Source organism: Spinacia oleracea, chromosome 3 (genome assembly GCF_020520425.1).
Source record: "Spinacia oleracea cultivar Varoflay chromosome 3, BTI_SOV_V1, whole genome shotgun sequence".
Taxonomy (NCBI): Eukaryota; Viridiplantae; Streptophyta; class Magnoliopsida; order Caryophyllales; family Amaranthaceae; genus Spinacia; species Spinacia oleracea.
In genome coordinates this window covers 85386024-85400910 of record NC_079489.1, presented here as the reverse complement: position 1 = coordinate 85400910, position 14887 = coordinate 85386024, and the positions used below count along the sequence as shown (strand labels likewise).

General features: G+C 37.1%; 2 protein-coding genes across 2 annotated transcripts; one reads left to right on the top strand and one right to left on the bottom strand.

Annotated features, from left to right (window-relative positions):
• Positions 1 to 275: 275 nt before the first annotated feature.
• On the top strand, positions 276 to 5692 carry LOC110793022 (uncharacterized). Its single transcript, XM_021997849.2, has 9 exons — positions 276 to 720; positions 1468 to 1652; positions 2758 to 2936; positions 3687 to 3971; positions 4106 to 4164; positions 4260 to 4296; positions 4410 to 4481; positions 4583 to 4904; positions 5037 to 5692. The coding sequence occupies exons 1-9, from the start codon at positions 606 to 608 to the stop codon at positions 5487 to 5489; spliced, it is 1707 nt and encodes a 568-aa protein (XP_021853541.1). The 5' UTR covers positions 276 to 605; the 3' UTR covers positions 5490 to 5692.
• A 3785-nt stretch (positions 5693 to 9477) lies between these two features.
• LOC130469826 (uncharacterized) lies at positions 9478 to 13054 on the bottom strand. Its single transcript, XM_056839332.1, has 4 exons — positions 13015 to 13054; positions 10507 to 12715; positions 10071 to 10419; positions 9478 to 9978 (listed from the first exon to the last, which is right to left on the bottom strand). The coding sequence occupies exons 2-4, from the start codon at positions 12712 to 12714 to the stop codon at positions 9818 to 9820; spliced, it is 2718 nt and encodes a 905-aa protein (XP_056695310.1). The 5' UTR covers position 12715; positions 13015 to 13054; the 3' UTR covers positions 9478 to 9817.
• Positions 13055 to 14887: the final 1833 nt, after the last annotated feature.

Below are 14887 nucleotides of genomic sequence, written 5' to 3'. Positions count from 1 at the left end.
CAGTCTCATATAAGAATTTGGAAAACATATTTTACAGTTTTACACCAAATTTTTAATAACTTGGTTTGTAATAGGGCCAAACAAAAAAGGATAGAGTACAACTCCTGATACGAAATAATTAAGTTAAACAAGAGGATGAGAGTTTTTTCTTTTCTTTTCTTTTCTTTTCTTTTGAGGGGATGACGGAAGGAGTAGTTAATTAACACCTCCATCATTCTTTCACTGTTTTTTTTAACTATATTTTCTCTCTCATCCTCACTTTTTTGTATTCTCGTAAAAAAAAACTCACTTTTTCGTATTTGCTTCACAATTTCACATGTTATAAAATCGTGATTTTGCACTAAAATCTCTAGTCTTAAAAAGCAGGCGTGTGAACTTACTTAACACTTCCATTTTCTCTCTCCTCTTTTTTCTCTTCACTTTCTTAAACCTCAATCCGATACGCTTTCCTCAATGTGAATGTAACTTCTTAACAAATTCAATGAACAAAAAAAATTATAAACGTAAAATTGTTTTCCCATTTAAGGTTTGATCCTCCATGCCACTTCTTTGCCCAGTTCGAAGTTGCTGTGATTTGCAGAGTTTCTGCAAATATAATAAAAAAGATGAAAAATTTAGATGTCTTTTTTTTCGTTCTTGGTTGTGCAATCAGCTGTTTTTGTAGCGTTTCCGCTGCGTTCAATCATCGACAACCTTTCAACCCCATCAACTCCATTCTGGGTAATCATCTAATTTTAAATTTGCTCATTTATTTCTTCTGGATTATCATTTTATTGGTTAATATTTGATTTTTGTGGTTTCTTTATTTGTTAATTTTGATATTTGGGATATGGTGTTTTACTGTTCTTGAAATGGGGTTTTCTGGGATAAAGAATGTTATTATATTATTGATCATTTTACTTTTTGTTTGTTGATGATAATGCTTGATTTAGGTCTGAATTATTGTTAAGAGATTTTGTCCTATTTTGTATATTAATTAATTGTTAGTGCTTTTTATGGGACTGATATGAAAGTGAAAAGTAATTTGCATTTTTTATTTTTAGGCAATGGTGGGGGTGTTGTTGGTATAATGATATCATTTTAGTATGGAATAACATCAACTATAGTGTTACAAAAGGAAAGCAAGTTGGACATAAATAATTAACTTCAAATTAATAATAGTTAGATAGTAGCTATCAATGTACAAAGTATTTCTGTTAATTACTGGAATTTGATGCTTCTTACCTGATCAACTACCTAAATTGTCTATAATTTTCTTGATTTGGTATGTACTATTTCTGAATCAATGATCAATTTCTTATCTGGATCTGAGGAAGGAAATTTTTCTGTTGTGCTCATTGTAATTATAATCACTATCTGAATATCATGCCTTTCCCTTACTCTTCCAAAAATGTTGTACAAGAACTATGATGGTGTTGATTTGAAGAACATTGTTCTGAATTTTGTTGGTTCTCTGCTACTGTACAGGCAATGAGAATTTGGGTCCATTGAAAGATGGAATCTTAGGTCAAGCCCAAGCACCGGGGCCTGCATTTGATGAGCCTAAGATACCTTTGATGTTGGCTGGGAATCGAACAAAGAGACCTGATATACTTCGAAAGTTTAGGATTTATCAAGATGGATGGGACATTTCAAATAAGCATTACTGGGCTGTAAGGGACTTTTACTTATTTAATTTTCTGGTTTTGATTCAATTTAAGGGTTTCTCAGTGCCGGTCAGTTCAGATATTGATGAATGTAAATATGTAATAATATTAATTTATTTTTGGTTGTCTATTTGTTAGTTTGTCTTTGATCTTCTGTGAAATGTTTAGTTAAGGAATGTATTTGTTATGATCTTAGATCAGCTTATCACTCCTGAAGTGCTGACGTCCACGAGTGGTTAAATACTTTTGTATATGCCTGATTGTTTATTCCTTATTGCACTAGTTTACCTGTTTAGGTATGTTCTAATTCCAACTAATCTGAATCCTGGTTTGTTCTGTTTTATTTGTTTTCTAGGGGGTGGGAATGTATGTGTACGGACATAGTTGTTTATTTTAATTTTCCTTTTTCATACTTCTGTTTGTAACTTTCATCTTATTTTCTATGAAATATTACATCAGTAGGATGACACTTGATTAATATATTTTAAATTTTATGTCGTGCCTTTCTTTAGTGGGGTTGTTTTGGTATTGTCCACCAGTATCTAAGATAAGCAGCATCATTAGCATGAGATTTCTGATATTTAAAAACTTTTACATAGAGATCAGTTTATAATTTTGATAGCACGTGCTAATAAACTTGTATTTTGAGATCTAGATCTTTGACTACATAATTAGACTTGGATCTTGAACGGAAACCTTATGAATATCTCATGGAATAATTATCTGTAAATATTTTCTATTGTGTGTGTAGGAAATGTTTGTAACATTTATGAGAAAAATTCTGGGTACATGAGACTAATAATGGTAAAAGAATAACATAGAATAATCCTATTATGGTTATGTTGACTACGGACAACTGATCCGTCGTATTCTTAAAACATGTGTTGAATGGTGATTGCACAAGTCTTACGTGTTTATGGCGATGTTATGTCAGAACTAACCTATCTCACTCATAAATGCAAAGGTCGCTGATGGAAGTTTCTGTCGTGGTTAACTTCGATTTGCTATTTCCTGAGTATAAGCATGTGTGAACTTTATGCTCCTGTCAATCGTATGATGTTGTGTTCCAGTTGGAGTTGCAACCAATTTTAATATGACTTTTCTCTTGCAGTCTGTTGTTTTTACTGGTGTTGCTGGTTTCATCATCACACTCGTATGGTTGGTTTGTTTTGGTATAACGCTGGTTGTTCACCATTGTTTTGGATGGAGGATAAGCTTCAAAGGGAAAGGATCACCGCATTCCCAAAAGATTCGTCTTGTGCTGCTAGTACTTTTCTCATGTGCCTCCATGTAAATGACCTGAACTCTTCCTATAGTCGTTGAAAGTTACATAATTTTTATGTTTTCATTCTGGTTTACATTTTTATTAGTCTAATGTTGTTAACTTGTTAAGTCGAACATCCGCGCAATTGTTTCTATCATTTGAGTTGAAATGCTGTCTTTGTCTCTGTGGCATAATGTTGCCTTCAATCTGCCAAATGATGATGAGCCATGAGCCTGTATGAAGTGAAGTATTTGGCATTTTGGCGGTCGTTGTAGTTCTTTTGTGTAATCCTTAACCTGATATCCCTTGATTCTGTTTCCTTTTGATCCTTTTGGCTACCCATGCCGATATGCCAATATATCCTAGTTTATGCTTTTCTCTTTAAGTATAAAATTAGATAAGTGTACATTTGACAGTTTTTGTTCAGTACTTCAATTTTTCAGTGTCAGCTACTGTGGTTTGACTGTATAATTTGTTTGCAATAATTTTTTTCTTATGTTTTGGTTATTTTTTCCTGAGAGGCAATTTGTTTGGGATAAAGCAGAAACTGCACTGGTAAGCAGAAAATGGTTAAAAAGTTCTGGAAAAAGTAAAAAAAGATCGAGAGGCAGACAACATGAAAGATTGTAGTATACACCCAGAACAAAAAAATATAGGAAGTTTCCCGCTTTGTTTAGCATCTTTCAAATGCACAATACCTGTCTCTAATTTAAGGTGCAAAGTATAGTTTTATAAGTGTCATCCTGATTTTCTCTAATATTTTTCTTTCCTCACAGGGTCGGTTGTATTCTGTTATCTGTTGGCCAACTTGAACTTCATAGTGAAGGCTTGCGGACGTTGAAATATGTTGTAAACCAATCAGACTACACGGCTCAAATGCTAAGAAATGCATCGGACTACTTATCTCTGGTAAAGTCTGTTGATGTGCCTCAATTCAACCTGCCACAGAGTACCATGCAGGAGATCGATGATCTAAATTTGCGCTTGAGTTCTGGTGCCGACACATTAAACGAGAAAACAAATAAAAATTCCGTTAAAGTTAGAAGAGTCTTCAATACCGTGTATGAACTCATCATAATATCATATTCCCCAATTATTTTCACTTTCCCAGTAGTTTCAAGGTTCTCATGGTTTTAATTTGAGGTAGTGTTTTAATGTTAATTTTCTGATTCACCGCCGTTGTTCCTTGTTGCAGACGATCAGCGTTAATTACTGTGGCTTCAGTTATGCTTGTTTTGGCCATTCTGGGTCTTGGTATGTAGTATCGATGCCATTCATTTCCTTAAGTGATATCATCTTTATGGTCATTTGATTCCAGGGGTGACATAATACTTTTTTTTGCTGTGCAGTGCTTTCACTCCTTGGGCGCCAAAATGTGATTCATATGTAAGCCTTTGTAATGTGAATTATTTTGTCCTTCCTATCACCAATGTACACTTCAAGATAACATTTGTGTTTTTTCTTTTTATGCTAATTTATGTCTCATACCTTGGCTGCAGATTCATTTTCAGTGGATGGATACTCGTGGCAGTTACTTTGACTCTTTGTGGAACTTTTATGATCTTCAATTCGTAAGTTAGATTCAAGAAACTTTGTTTTCTTTTATAAATGCTGTCATTGTGGTTCTCTGTCTGACTAATGGTGAATGGAATGAACTTGGTGTATGATGCAGTGCTATTTCTGACTCATGTGTGGCAATGCAAGAGTGGGTTGATAATCCACAAGCCGAGACAGCTCTTAGCAACATTCTTCCATGTGAAGATGAGAGAGCAACCAACAACACACTGTTTGAAAGCACAAAAGTCGTTAGCATGCTTGTAGACACTGTTAATACCTTCATTTACACTTCAGCAAACACGAATCGGCCACCATCTGATCAGTTCTACTACAATCAATCTGGACCTTTGATGCCCCCTCTTTGCTATCCTTTTGATAGTAAAATGCAAGACCGCGAGTGTTCATCACAAGAGGTGTCCATGACAAATGCTTCCACGGTATGTAATTCTTTTAGTTCTTTTGTCTTTTGTCTTTTTTCTAATTGTTGGTGATACCCGAGTAAGATTGTTTAATGGACAATTATACCAGTATAATTGTATAACATAGATTCTACCTGAACTATACTGCAGGTATGGGCGAAATACATATGCACGACATCCGTGGATAATAAGAATTGTACAAGCGTTGGGAGGTTGACACCAGAGGTATATATTCAACTAGTGTTGGCAGTAAACGCAAGTTACGCTGTGCTGCATTACACCCCTGGGATGCTCAACCTTCAGAACTGCAATTTCTTGCGGGACACATTTATGACAATTACAAAGAGGTTTTGCCCGAGTTTGGAGCATAACCTTGTAATTGTGATTATAGGATTGGGATTCATCTCAGCTGGTATAATGCTCTGTCTTATTCTTTGGTTAGTATATGCAAACCGCCCCCAAAGGGAGGAAGCGTTTGTGAAAAACCCTTCTATAATAGGCACTATCAACCAGCTGAATGAAAACAACAAGGAAGGTCGTCTTAATATCAGAACTTTTGTAGTAACTTCTCCAGCTAGAGTTGCTCCAGATATAGAAAAATAGTTCGTCTCAGATTTTACTTTTCCAATTTATGCCAGAGAAACCGAGGTGGCGCCAATTTGATATACACCATCTTGAGTTGAGTGGTAGGATCTAGGAAATGTATGATTAATGTATACCGTTTTGTAATTAGTATAATGCTCCATAAATTATTTATACACGATTAGAAAATAAACTGTCATTAATTTATTATTGTTTTTAACTAAGGTCCCGCTTCGTTCACCTTATTTTTACTAACTAGTTAGCACCCGTGCATTATTCATTAAAAGGTTTAATAACTAGTTTATTCAAAAGTTATATTTATATGAGGGGCAATGGATAATTTTAAAGTGGATATTAGTTAACAATATTGATTTTTTATGTCAACTACTAAAAAAGAAGTAGTTGTATTTAGATGTAATAAATAAAAGGGAGTCACTTCGTAATTTACTCTGCACTAAATATTTTACTATCACTATTGTTTTCGAAAATTATAAATGAGTGGTTGCACTTAATTTCAAAATGAGCATTAAATTGAAATATATATAAAAAAAAAAAAATTTAAAAATCATGTAAGGTTTTGGTGGAAAAAAGAATTGTGCTTTAGTATACTCCGTAGTATATAGATATCATCCGGTATGATCTAATCAAAATCTGAACTTACTTTTTTTCTGCCTGGTTGGGTCCAATCTGAATTTTCAGAACTATGATTTAAATAAAAAACATCTACCGTCGTTATTAATAGATTAAATGACTAACGTCATAATCAATTAATTTTACTCAGTAAAATTATTCAGATTTATAATACACATTGTTTGCCTGCTCATGGTTTAACTACAATACTATTACAGTAGATAGACCTCGAGTTTTTCATCTAAATATTTTTCAATTACAAATACATTCGCTAAATAAAACATATTAACATGAAATATTGTATTAATATTAATACACTATCAAATATTGGTGAAACAAAATGGGAAAAACGACAAAATTTACCTAGTTTTTAAAGGTCAAAAAGAGGTTTTCGACATCCATTTCACTCCACATATTCTTTAATGCATGTTCTACGCACATAAGTACCGTTCTGATTAGGAAGTGATATGGGCATCTGTATTCTAGCCTAGACATATTGGTTCTGATCAAGACATGATCTAGACATGATCTAGACATAGCGATTCTAATCTCGACATGATCTAGATAGATCGGTTAAGATCTAGACATAATATGAAAAGATCAGTTCTGATCTGATCATGACATGAACATATTGGTTCTGATCTGGACATGTCTAGGTAGATTGATTCTGATCTAAACATGATGCAGACAAATTAATTCTTATTTAGACATGATCTAAGTATATCGTTTATGATCTGGATATAATCTGAACAAACTAGTTCTTATACTGACATAATCTAGGAAACAAATTGATTATGATACGAACATGATCTAAGTAGATCAATTCTTATCTTAGTAGATCAATGCTAATTTGTACATGATTTGGACAGATCGGTTCTGATCTTGATATATATTGGTTCTGGCCTAGACGTACATGATCGATCTAGAGAAAACAATTTTGATCTAGACATAATCTTGAGAAATTTATTCTGATCTGGAGATGATCTGGATAAGAGGTTTTGCTCTAGATATGATCTGGACAGATCGGTTGCACACATCTAAATATTTTGGTACATTTTTTGTACCTAAATTACACATTGGCTTATAATGCACCTCATTTTGGGAAAATACCCACTAAGACCAAAGGTTATAGAGGGTTGTCAAAAACTGACCCGACCTAAGAAGACCGAAATGAATAGGTCCGAAAATATGGATCTCGATACCGATCCGAACAAATCTGATATTGACCCGAAATCCGATTTAACCCGTAATTCAACATATGAACCTGAACCGCTAGCAACTTGAGGAGACCAGCAATCCGATTGCATCTAATAACTTTTAACCTAACCGAATCCGCTTCCGACCTGATAGCAATTCGAAAACTGGCTTTACCAAATAACAGTTGTAATCGACCCCAACCGATAAAATCGACATCCTATTTAGCCCGACCCGTGTCAAGCCGAATTCGAGATTAACCCAAACCGAAACCGACTCGAACCCGAAATAGTATATGACTTGACTTCATCCGAATTCAAAATCATCCTAACCGATCTAAATTGACCCAGATAAAATATTGACCGGCATTATCCGATTTCGGCTTGAGCAACCATTTATAACCGATCCGAAACCGATTAAATGACTAGATTTGATAGCCCTACGGTAGTACAGACAATTACTAGCATTAGTATGTACGTAATTCCATATGTGTGGATGTCTATTACTCTTAAGAAGAGTATGCTGCATGTAGAGCAGGACATGTACCGGATTCACAACGTTTTGGCTACACCCAGGTATTAACCCCTCCAAAACGACTTCTTTTGTGTTGTTCAACATGAACATTTATATATAAATTTTAAAAATGCACATTTTACTGATTTGAAAATGATCATTTACTTATTGATTTAGAAATGAACATTTATTATTTTGAAAATTAACATAGTTAAGTACTGTATGAATATGTATTACTTTGAAACATATATATATATGTACATATTGTGCAAAAATTCCAAATAGATTGTTACGGAGTACTAACAAATTCAACATGTTACTTTAACAGTTTTATAAGCTGAAAATAGTACGGAGTAAATAATTTGATATAAATGAATACTACTGAGGAACATATATTGTTTTTGAAAATGATGAACAAAATGTTTAAAGGATATTGAATATACGAGGGTAATAACAATGTATTAAGCTTGAATATTCAACCTTTTACAAATATGTAATAACAATGTATTAAACTTGAATATTCAACCTTTTACAAACGGTTTTTTCATGAAATGCCCCTGAGGTTTGCAATAATGCACCAAATACACCTGCGCGTTTCAAAATTCATAAAATACCCCTATTTACTCAAAACTGTTCACCAAATACCCCTATTATGACTTTTCGTTAGTCCTCCGTTAAGTCATGTTTAAAATTCATAAAATGCACCTAAATATAAAGGTTTTGCATAGTATACACCTATTTGTAAAGTTCTTTGCACCAAATACCCAAACTTCATAATTTGAATCCAACGGCTAGTTTTAATTCAATATAGCCGTTATGTTCATGCTGCCTATAAGTAAGGCTGTTGTTCACTTGACTTGCTCCATGTTTAGCCCTCTATTTCCTAAATAGCTATGAGTTCTAATTCAAAAACCGGATCCTCTTCCATCCCAAGTTTGTCATACCTAAGAGTTCCAAATAAAAACTGCAATTGTGGGAGAAGATTTGCAATTAGGAGCTCGGAAACGGCTAAAAATCCGCAAAAGCTTTACTACAAGTGTGATCCTTGTGATAATTTCAAGTGGTGCAAAGGTTTTGTTGAGCAGACATTTGATGAAGCTCAAAGCAAGGGAAACAGAGCTGATGAAAACAGGGGAATGCAAGAAGAAAATAGGGGAATGCAAGAAGGAAGCAGGGGAATGCATGAAGAGTTGAAGCTATTGAAGAAGAAACTGAAACAACAGAAACAACAATTCAAGTTTGCAATAAAAATTGGTGTAATAATGTTTGCATTTCTAATTTGGATAGCAATGAAGTAGAGTTGTAACAAATTTCAAGCAATAACATCACTTGTTTAAGCATATGAGCTTTACAAAAACTGATTTCTAAGTGGACAAATGCCACTGAAACTGCACAAAAACATCTTGTCTAAGCAATTGTGTTCTTTCCAAAAAGTGATACTAACTGTAAATTGCCTAAGCTATTTTAACTTTGTGCACCTACAATTCACCAAAAACTGACTAACTTTTAACTTTGTGCATGGTTAAGTTGCTGTGTTTGCTCTTTTCCTCCCCCTTGGACCCCCTTGTGATGTACTTGCTCCTGCTGCTGCTGACGTGCTTGGTCCAGTGCTTGGTCCTCCATTCTTACATGTCCTTGAGTTATGACCAAACTCCCTGCACTTTCCACATTTCACATTGCTGTTCCTCTTCCCCTTCCTGGGTTCATTTGGTCCTCTCTTTCTCTTCTTAGCAGGTCTGCCAGCTTGTCTTTTGATGACTGGAGGCTGAATGGTAGGGAGAGAAAAGTTAGGCCACTGTGTTGGGTCTGACATGGGGTGAATGTGGTCTGCATATGTAAGCTTGTATGCAGCAGACTTGAAGAATGGGGAGACAAAATCAATGGGGTTCAGCCTTTGGTCATAAATCACCCTGAGTGCATGCTTGCAGGGGATTCCAGAAATTTGCCACTTCCCACACCCACAGCTTCTAGTTGATAACCTGATGGGGAAGTTCACATGTGCGTCTCTGACCTCAAATTCCCCCCCCACCACAGGCTGTAGCATAGCAGAACCTAGACTCTCCTGTTCTTTCATCCACCTCTTTCTTGGCATACTCAGTCAACTGACCATCCTCCATATCAATTGCCATGTCAAATCTTGCCCCAACCCTCTCCATACACCACTTTCTGATTGCTGTACAACAACACAACAACATACAACATTATACACAGAACATCACAAACATCACAAAATAAAGGAACAGAACATGAAGTGGTGAGCTATACCTTCCAACAATGAGAATACAGGCATGTCTCTGTATGGTTTTGTGCATGCATTGAATGACTCCACAAAGTTTGTTGTGTTGTGATCACAACAAACAGCAGGGTCAAACATATGCCTGGACCACTGCTCCTGGCATGTGTCCAAGTATGCAACAGCATTTGGATCATGAGCAGTGATCTTCTCTAATGCTTTACCATACACATACTCATTGTGTGCATTTGCAGCTATCCAAAACAGTTTGAAGAAAGCAGATCCACTAAATCCATTGTTTTTGCAATTCATGTACAAGTGTTGGCAGCAAACTCTCCTAGTAGCTCTAGGAAAAGTATCTCTCACTGCCAAGTCAACTCCCTACACAGGATATGTTCATTTTAGGCCAATCATATCTGTTGCAATATTATAAAATTGAAACAAAAAAGGAGCAAAATAAACATATACCTTCATCCTGTCACTGATGAAGGTCCAATCATCTTTGTTGCAACCCTCTTGCTCAAACATCTGCCTCAAGCATCTCATGAAATATGTCCAACTATCACAGCTCTCAGTGTCCACTATCCCATAAGCCAGAACAAATATTTCATTGTTCCCATCAATGCCAACAGCTGTGAGTAGGATTCCCTTGTAAAACCCACTTAGATGAGCCCCATCTATTCCAATTATAGGCCTGCACCCCCTCAAAAACCCCTTGACTTGAGCAGCAAAGGAGAAGAAACAAGCTCTGAACTTGGGGTTCACATCCCCACTTGTAGCACCCCATGAAATCAGTGTATAACTTCCTGGGTTTGTCTGTTTAATCATCTCAGCATACCTAGGAAGCAACTCATAAGCCTCAGCCCAACCACCATGTATCTTCTCTACTGCCATACTCCTTACTTTGTACAACAATCTCTTTTTAACCCTCAATTGAAATGTCTCCTGTGCATACTTTCTCAATGTCTCAACAGGAATTTCAGTGTTGGCCTCAATTAGACTCATCATTTTCTTACATAGCCACTCAGAGGTCACCACAGGGTTCTCCTCCAATCTCCCACAAGTTTTGTGGCACCCACTGATCCCCTTAATAGCCCAACTGACACTGTCAAACATCTTACTTGCATGTATCCTCCAGTCACAAGTTTCTATTGCACACACTGCAGTGTACCTCTTACTGTCAGCCCTCTCAACACTAAGTCCAAACCCATCTTGTATGAAAAAACTCCTCAAAACATCTAGGAAAGTGGACTTGTCTGGAAAGATCAACCAAGGTTCTAATTTGATGGACCCATATGGTTGATGAGTCCATATCTTTCCATTCTTGTAGGCCTTATCCATCTTACTAGAACCATCCAAACATTCCTCAAACAATAAGTCAGGCACATCATCTGTTATCACCTCAGCCTCCACATCAGAGTCAACCCAATCATCAAGTTTATCCTCCTCTAGTTCAGAGTCTGGTTCAGATTCCTCCCAATCTGAATCCTCACTCTCCTCTTCTGAACCTATATCCTCAACATCAGTGAACACCCTTGCACTCTTTGACCTCCCTGTACCCTTCCTACCTATGCCCTTCCCTTTGGATACCCAAGTTCCAGCTTTCTTGGCAGTCACTTTGTTCACCCTGAACCCTGTAGGTCTAGTTCTGCCCCCCTTCCTTTTAACAGCTCCAGACTGATTCTGTGTTGGTGTTGAATGGGGTGGCTGATCATTTTGGGTGTTCTGTGGTGGTGGGGAATGGGGTGGTTGATCATTTTGGGTGTTCTGTGGTGGTGGGGAATGGGTGGGGTGTGTTTGTGGTGATGGGTTGGGTTGCTGTGGTGGTGGGATGGGCTGCTGTGTTGTTGGGGTGGGTTGCTGTGCTGGTGGGATTGATTGTTCTGGAGTTGGGGTGGGTTGCTGTGGTGTTGAGGTGGGCTTTTTTGTTGTTGGGGTGGGTTTTTTTGCCTTTGGTGTGGCCTGTTTTTGAGTTGGGGTGGGTCTCCTCTTAGGGGTCAGTTTCTTGGCTTTAGGAACCTTAGGAGCTTTTGGAGTAGTTGGCTTGACTTTGGCCTTTTGTTTTGGTTTAGGAGAAGTAGGTTTTTTGGAGGGTGAAGATTCTTGTGTGGGTTGTGGTTGAGAGGCTCCTGGAAACACCTCATCAGCACCATCCTTGCTTATAATCCTCACATACTCAGTGCTTAAGTCCTCACAATCAACCACAGGCACCTTCACAGCTATTGTGTACTCCATTTGTTCTTGAAGTTCCCTTAAAATGTCCTCTCTCTCCTGTTTTTTCCTCATTTCCTCTTCCTCCTTTCTTTGAGCCCTAAGAAGTTCATCTTGTCTCTCTTTGAGCTTTCTCTCACTCTCCTTCCTATGATGCTCAATTGTGGCAACAACATTTCTAAACACCACTCCTGGTTTGTCTGTACCCTCAACCCATATTTCAGCAGTGTCCTTACCCCAATTCCATCCCCACATTAGCTTCATTGTCTTATCATCTACCAACTCAACTCTACCACAGGGAGACTCAATAAACAGGGCAAATGTACTAGGTAAAAACACATCCTGCCTAACAGATTCCTCAAAAATATCCAAAAACAACCTCAAAAGACGATACTTTTCCATGTCTGTAACTCTCACATCAAAGCTATGTGATCCATGATGCAATAACAACCACATTGCAGTCATCCTAAAGGGAAAATTTAAGAAAAAAAAACATGAATTTCGATTCAACCAACAACAATTCATCAATAAACAACCACAATCATGATCACAATGAAATTCAACAGGTCACAATCACAACTTACAACTAACCAAACAATTATTCACAACAAATCCAAGGAATAACTAACTTCTAACCAATCAATTAATCTCAACTGACAATTTCAAAAAATCACTGACAATTTCGCAAAACCCTAACCCTAATCAATTTCGCGAAAAAAAGTGTACTTTACAAGCAAAATAAATCAGCGAAGAAGGGATTATTACCTTGAAGTAGATAATCCAACTAGGAAAAGGGCCCTTGTTCGTCCACTACACCCGAAGCTCTAAATCGCCTCCAAGTTGCCCCCTTTTTGTCGCGAATTCACCAAACGAACACCCACGAACTCGCCAAAAGAGAACGCAACAAATTTCACTAAATTCTTGAAGATCTACCCAGAATTTTGTCAGTTACAGTAGAATTGATGAGGGTTGAAGAACAGGGGAAAGGAGAGAGAAAGAAGAGAAGTTGAGAAGTTTTTTTTTTTTTGGAATTTCAGTCACAATTGTTACCTAAATCGCGCCAAACAACAATTAAGGGCAAATTGGTAAAACGTCACTAACGGCAAGCTAACGTCCGTTAAATCCAGGAGCATTTAATGAACAGTACGGAACTTTAGGGGTATTTTATGAATTTTGAAACGCACAGGTGTATTTGGTGCATTATTGCAAACCTCAGGGGCATTTCATGAAAAAACCGTTTTACAAATATACATATTCAAAATGAATTTTAACGTGCTTTTGAACTACTATAATACAATACAAGCACTAAACACATGAGCATTAAATCATTTTATAAATGAATATAATACGAATTTGTGATGTATACGTACTAACTTGATAATATGAAATGTATTTTTGATGATAAACTTAAAACTTACCTAAAAACTGAAGGAAATAATGCCCTTGGTCCAAGTATGCATTCTATGTTAAGTCTAATAAATGCGGTTCAGTATTAATTAACAAGTTAATAATTCAGTGAGATCAAGTGAGATGAATGCCTAGCTAGAGGCCGCTTCAGTTCAAGTGGAATTAATGATATTAATCCACAGCTTACTCTTGACTGAACCCGTAGGGTCACACAAATAGTACGTAAACGGATCAAGTATTTAATGGCATTAAATACTCCATCTATGGATATTCGGAATCGACGGATCTTGGTTTCAGTGGGAGCTGAGATCGTCACAGGCAAGAAATGAATACTCCGGAAACGATGATATTGCCGGAAACGGAAATATGGATCGTATCGGAAATATAAACATTATCCAAGTCGTAGATGTTGCCGGAAACGGAAACATGGTACGTATCGGAAAATATTATCGGAAATGGAAATATTGCCAGAATCGGAAATATCGCCGGAAACGGAAATATTGTCAGAATCGGAAATATTATCGGAATCGGAAAATAATTCCGGAAACGGAAATATTAAATATTTGTTCGAAAAGGAAATTAATTCCGGAATCGGAAATATTAAATATTGTTCGTATCGGAAATGAATTCCGGAATCGGGAATTTAATCGGAAGCGTATCGTACGAATTAGCATCGGACGAGGCCCGCTAGACGAAGGCCCAGCACGAAGCCAGGCCGTCGCCCAGCGAGCCAACGCACACCAGCGCACGCCAAGCCTCGACCAGGCCCAGCGCAAGGCCAGGCCCAGCCAAGGCCTTGGGCGCGCGCGCGCGGAGCGCAGCAATGGGCCGAGCGCTGTGCGCCTAGCGTGGGCCGCAAGGCTTGCGCGGGTGTACGGTGCTCGTGCAATGCTTGTGCGAGAATCCTGAAGCAATCAGAATTCGAAGTGTGATTAAATCCTAAAACTATTAGATAATGATTATTTAATTAGAGTCCTAGTAGGGTTATAATTAAATAAATTAGTATCCTAATAGGATTCCAAAACCCTTTCCATAACTCTATAAATACGTGCCTAGGGTCACATATTTTCAGAGATTATTCAAGTATTCAAAGTGAGTTTTTGAGAGAAAATTCAGACACATTTCTTGACCATAAGTGCCGAAATTCTTTAGTACCTTAAGGGCGATTCTAGTTGGTCAATCTTAAGGCGGATCCGGACGTGCTGTGGACTATCTACGGAGGGACGACACT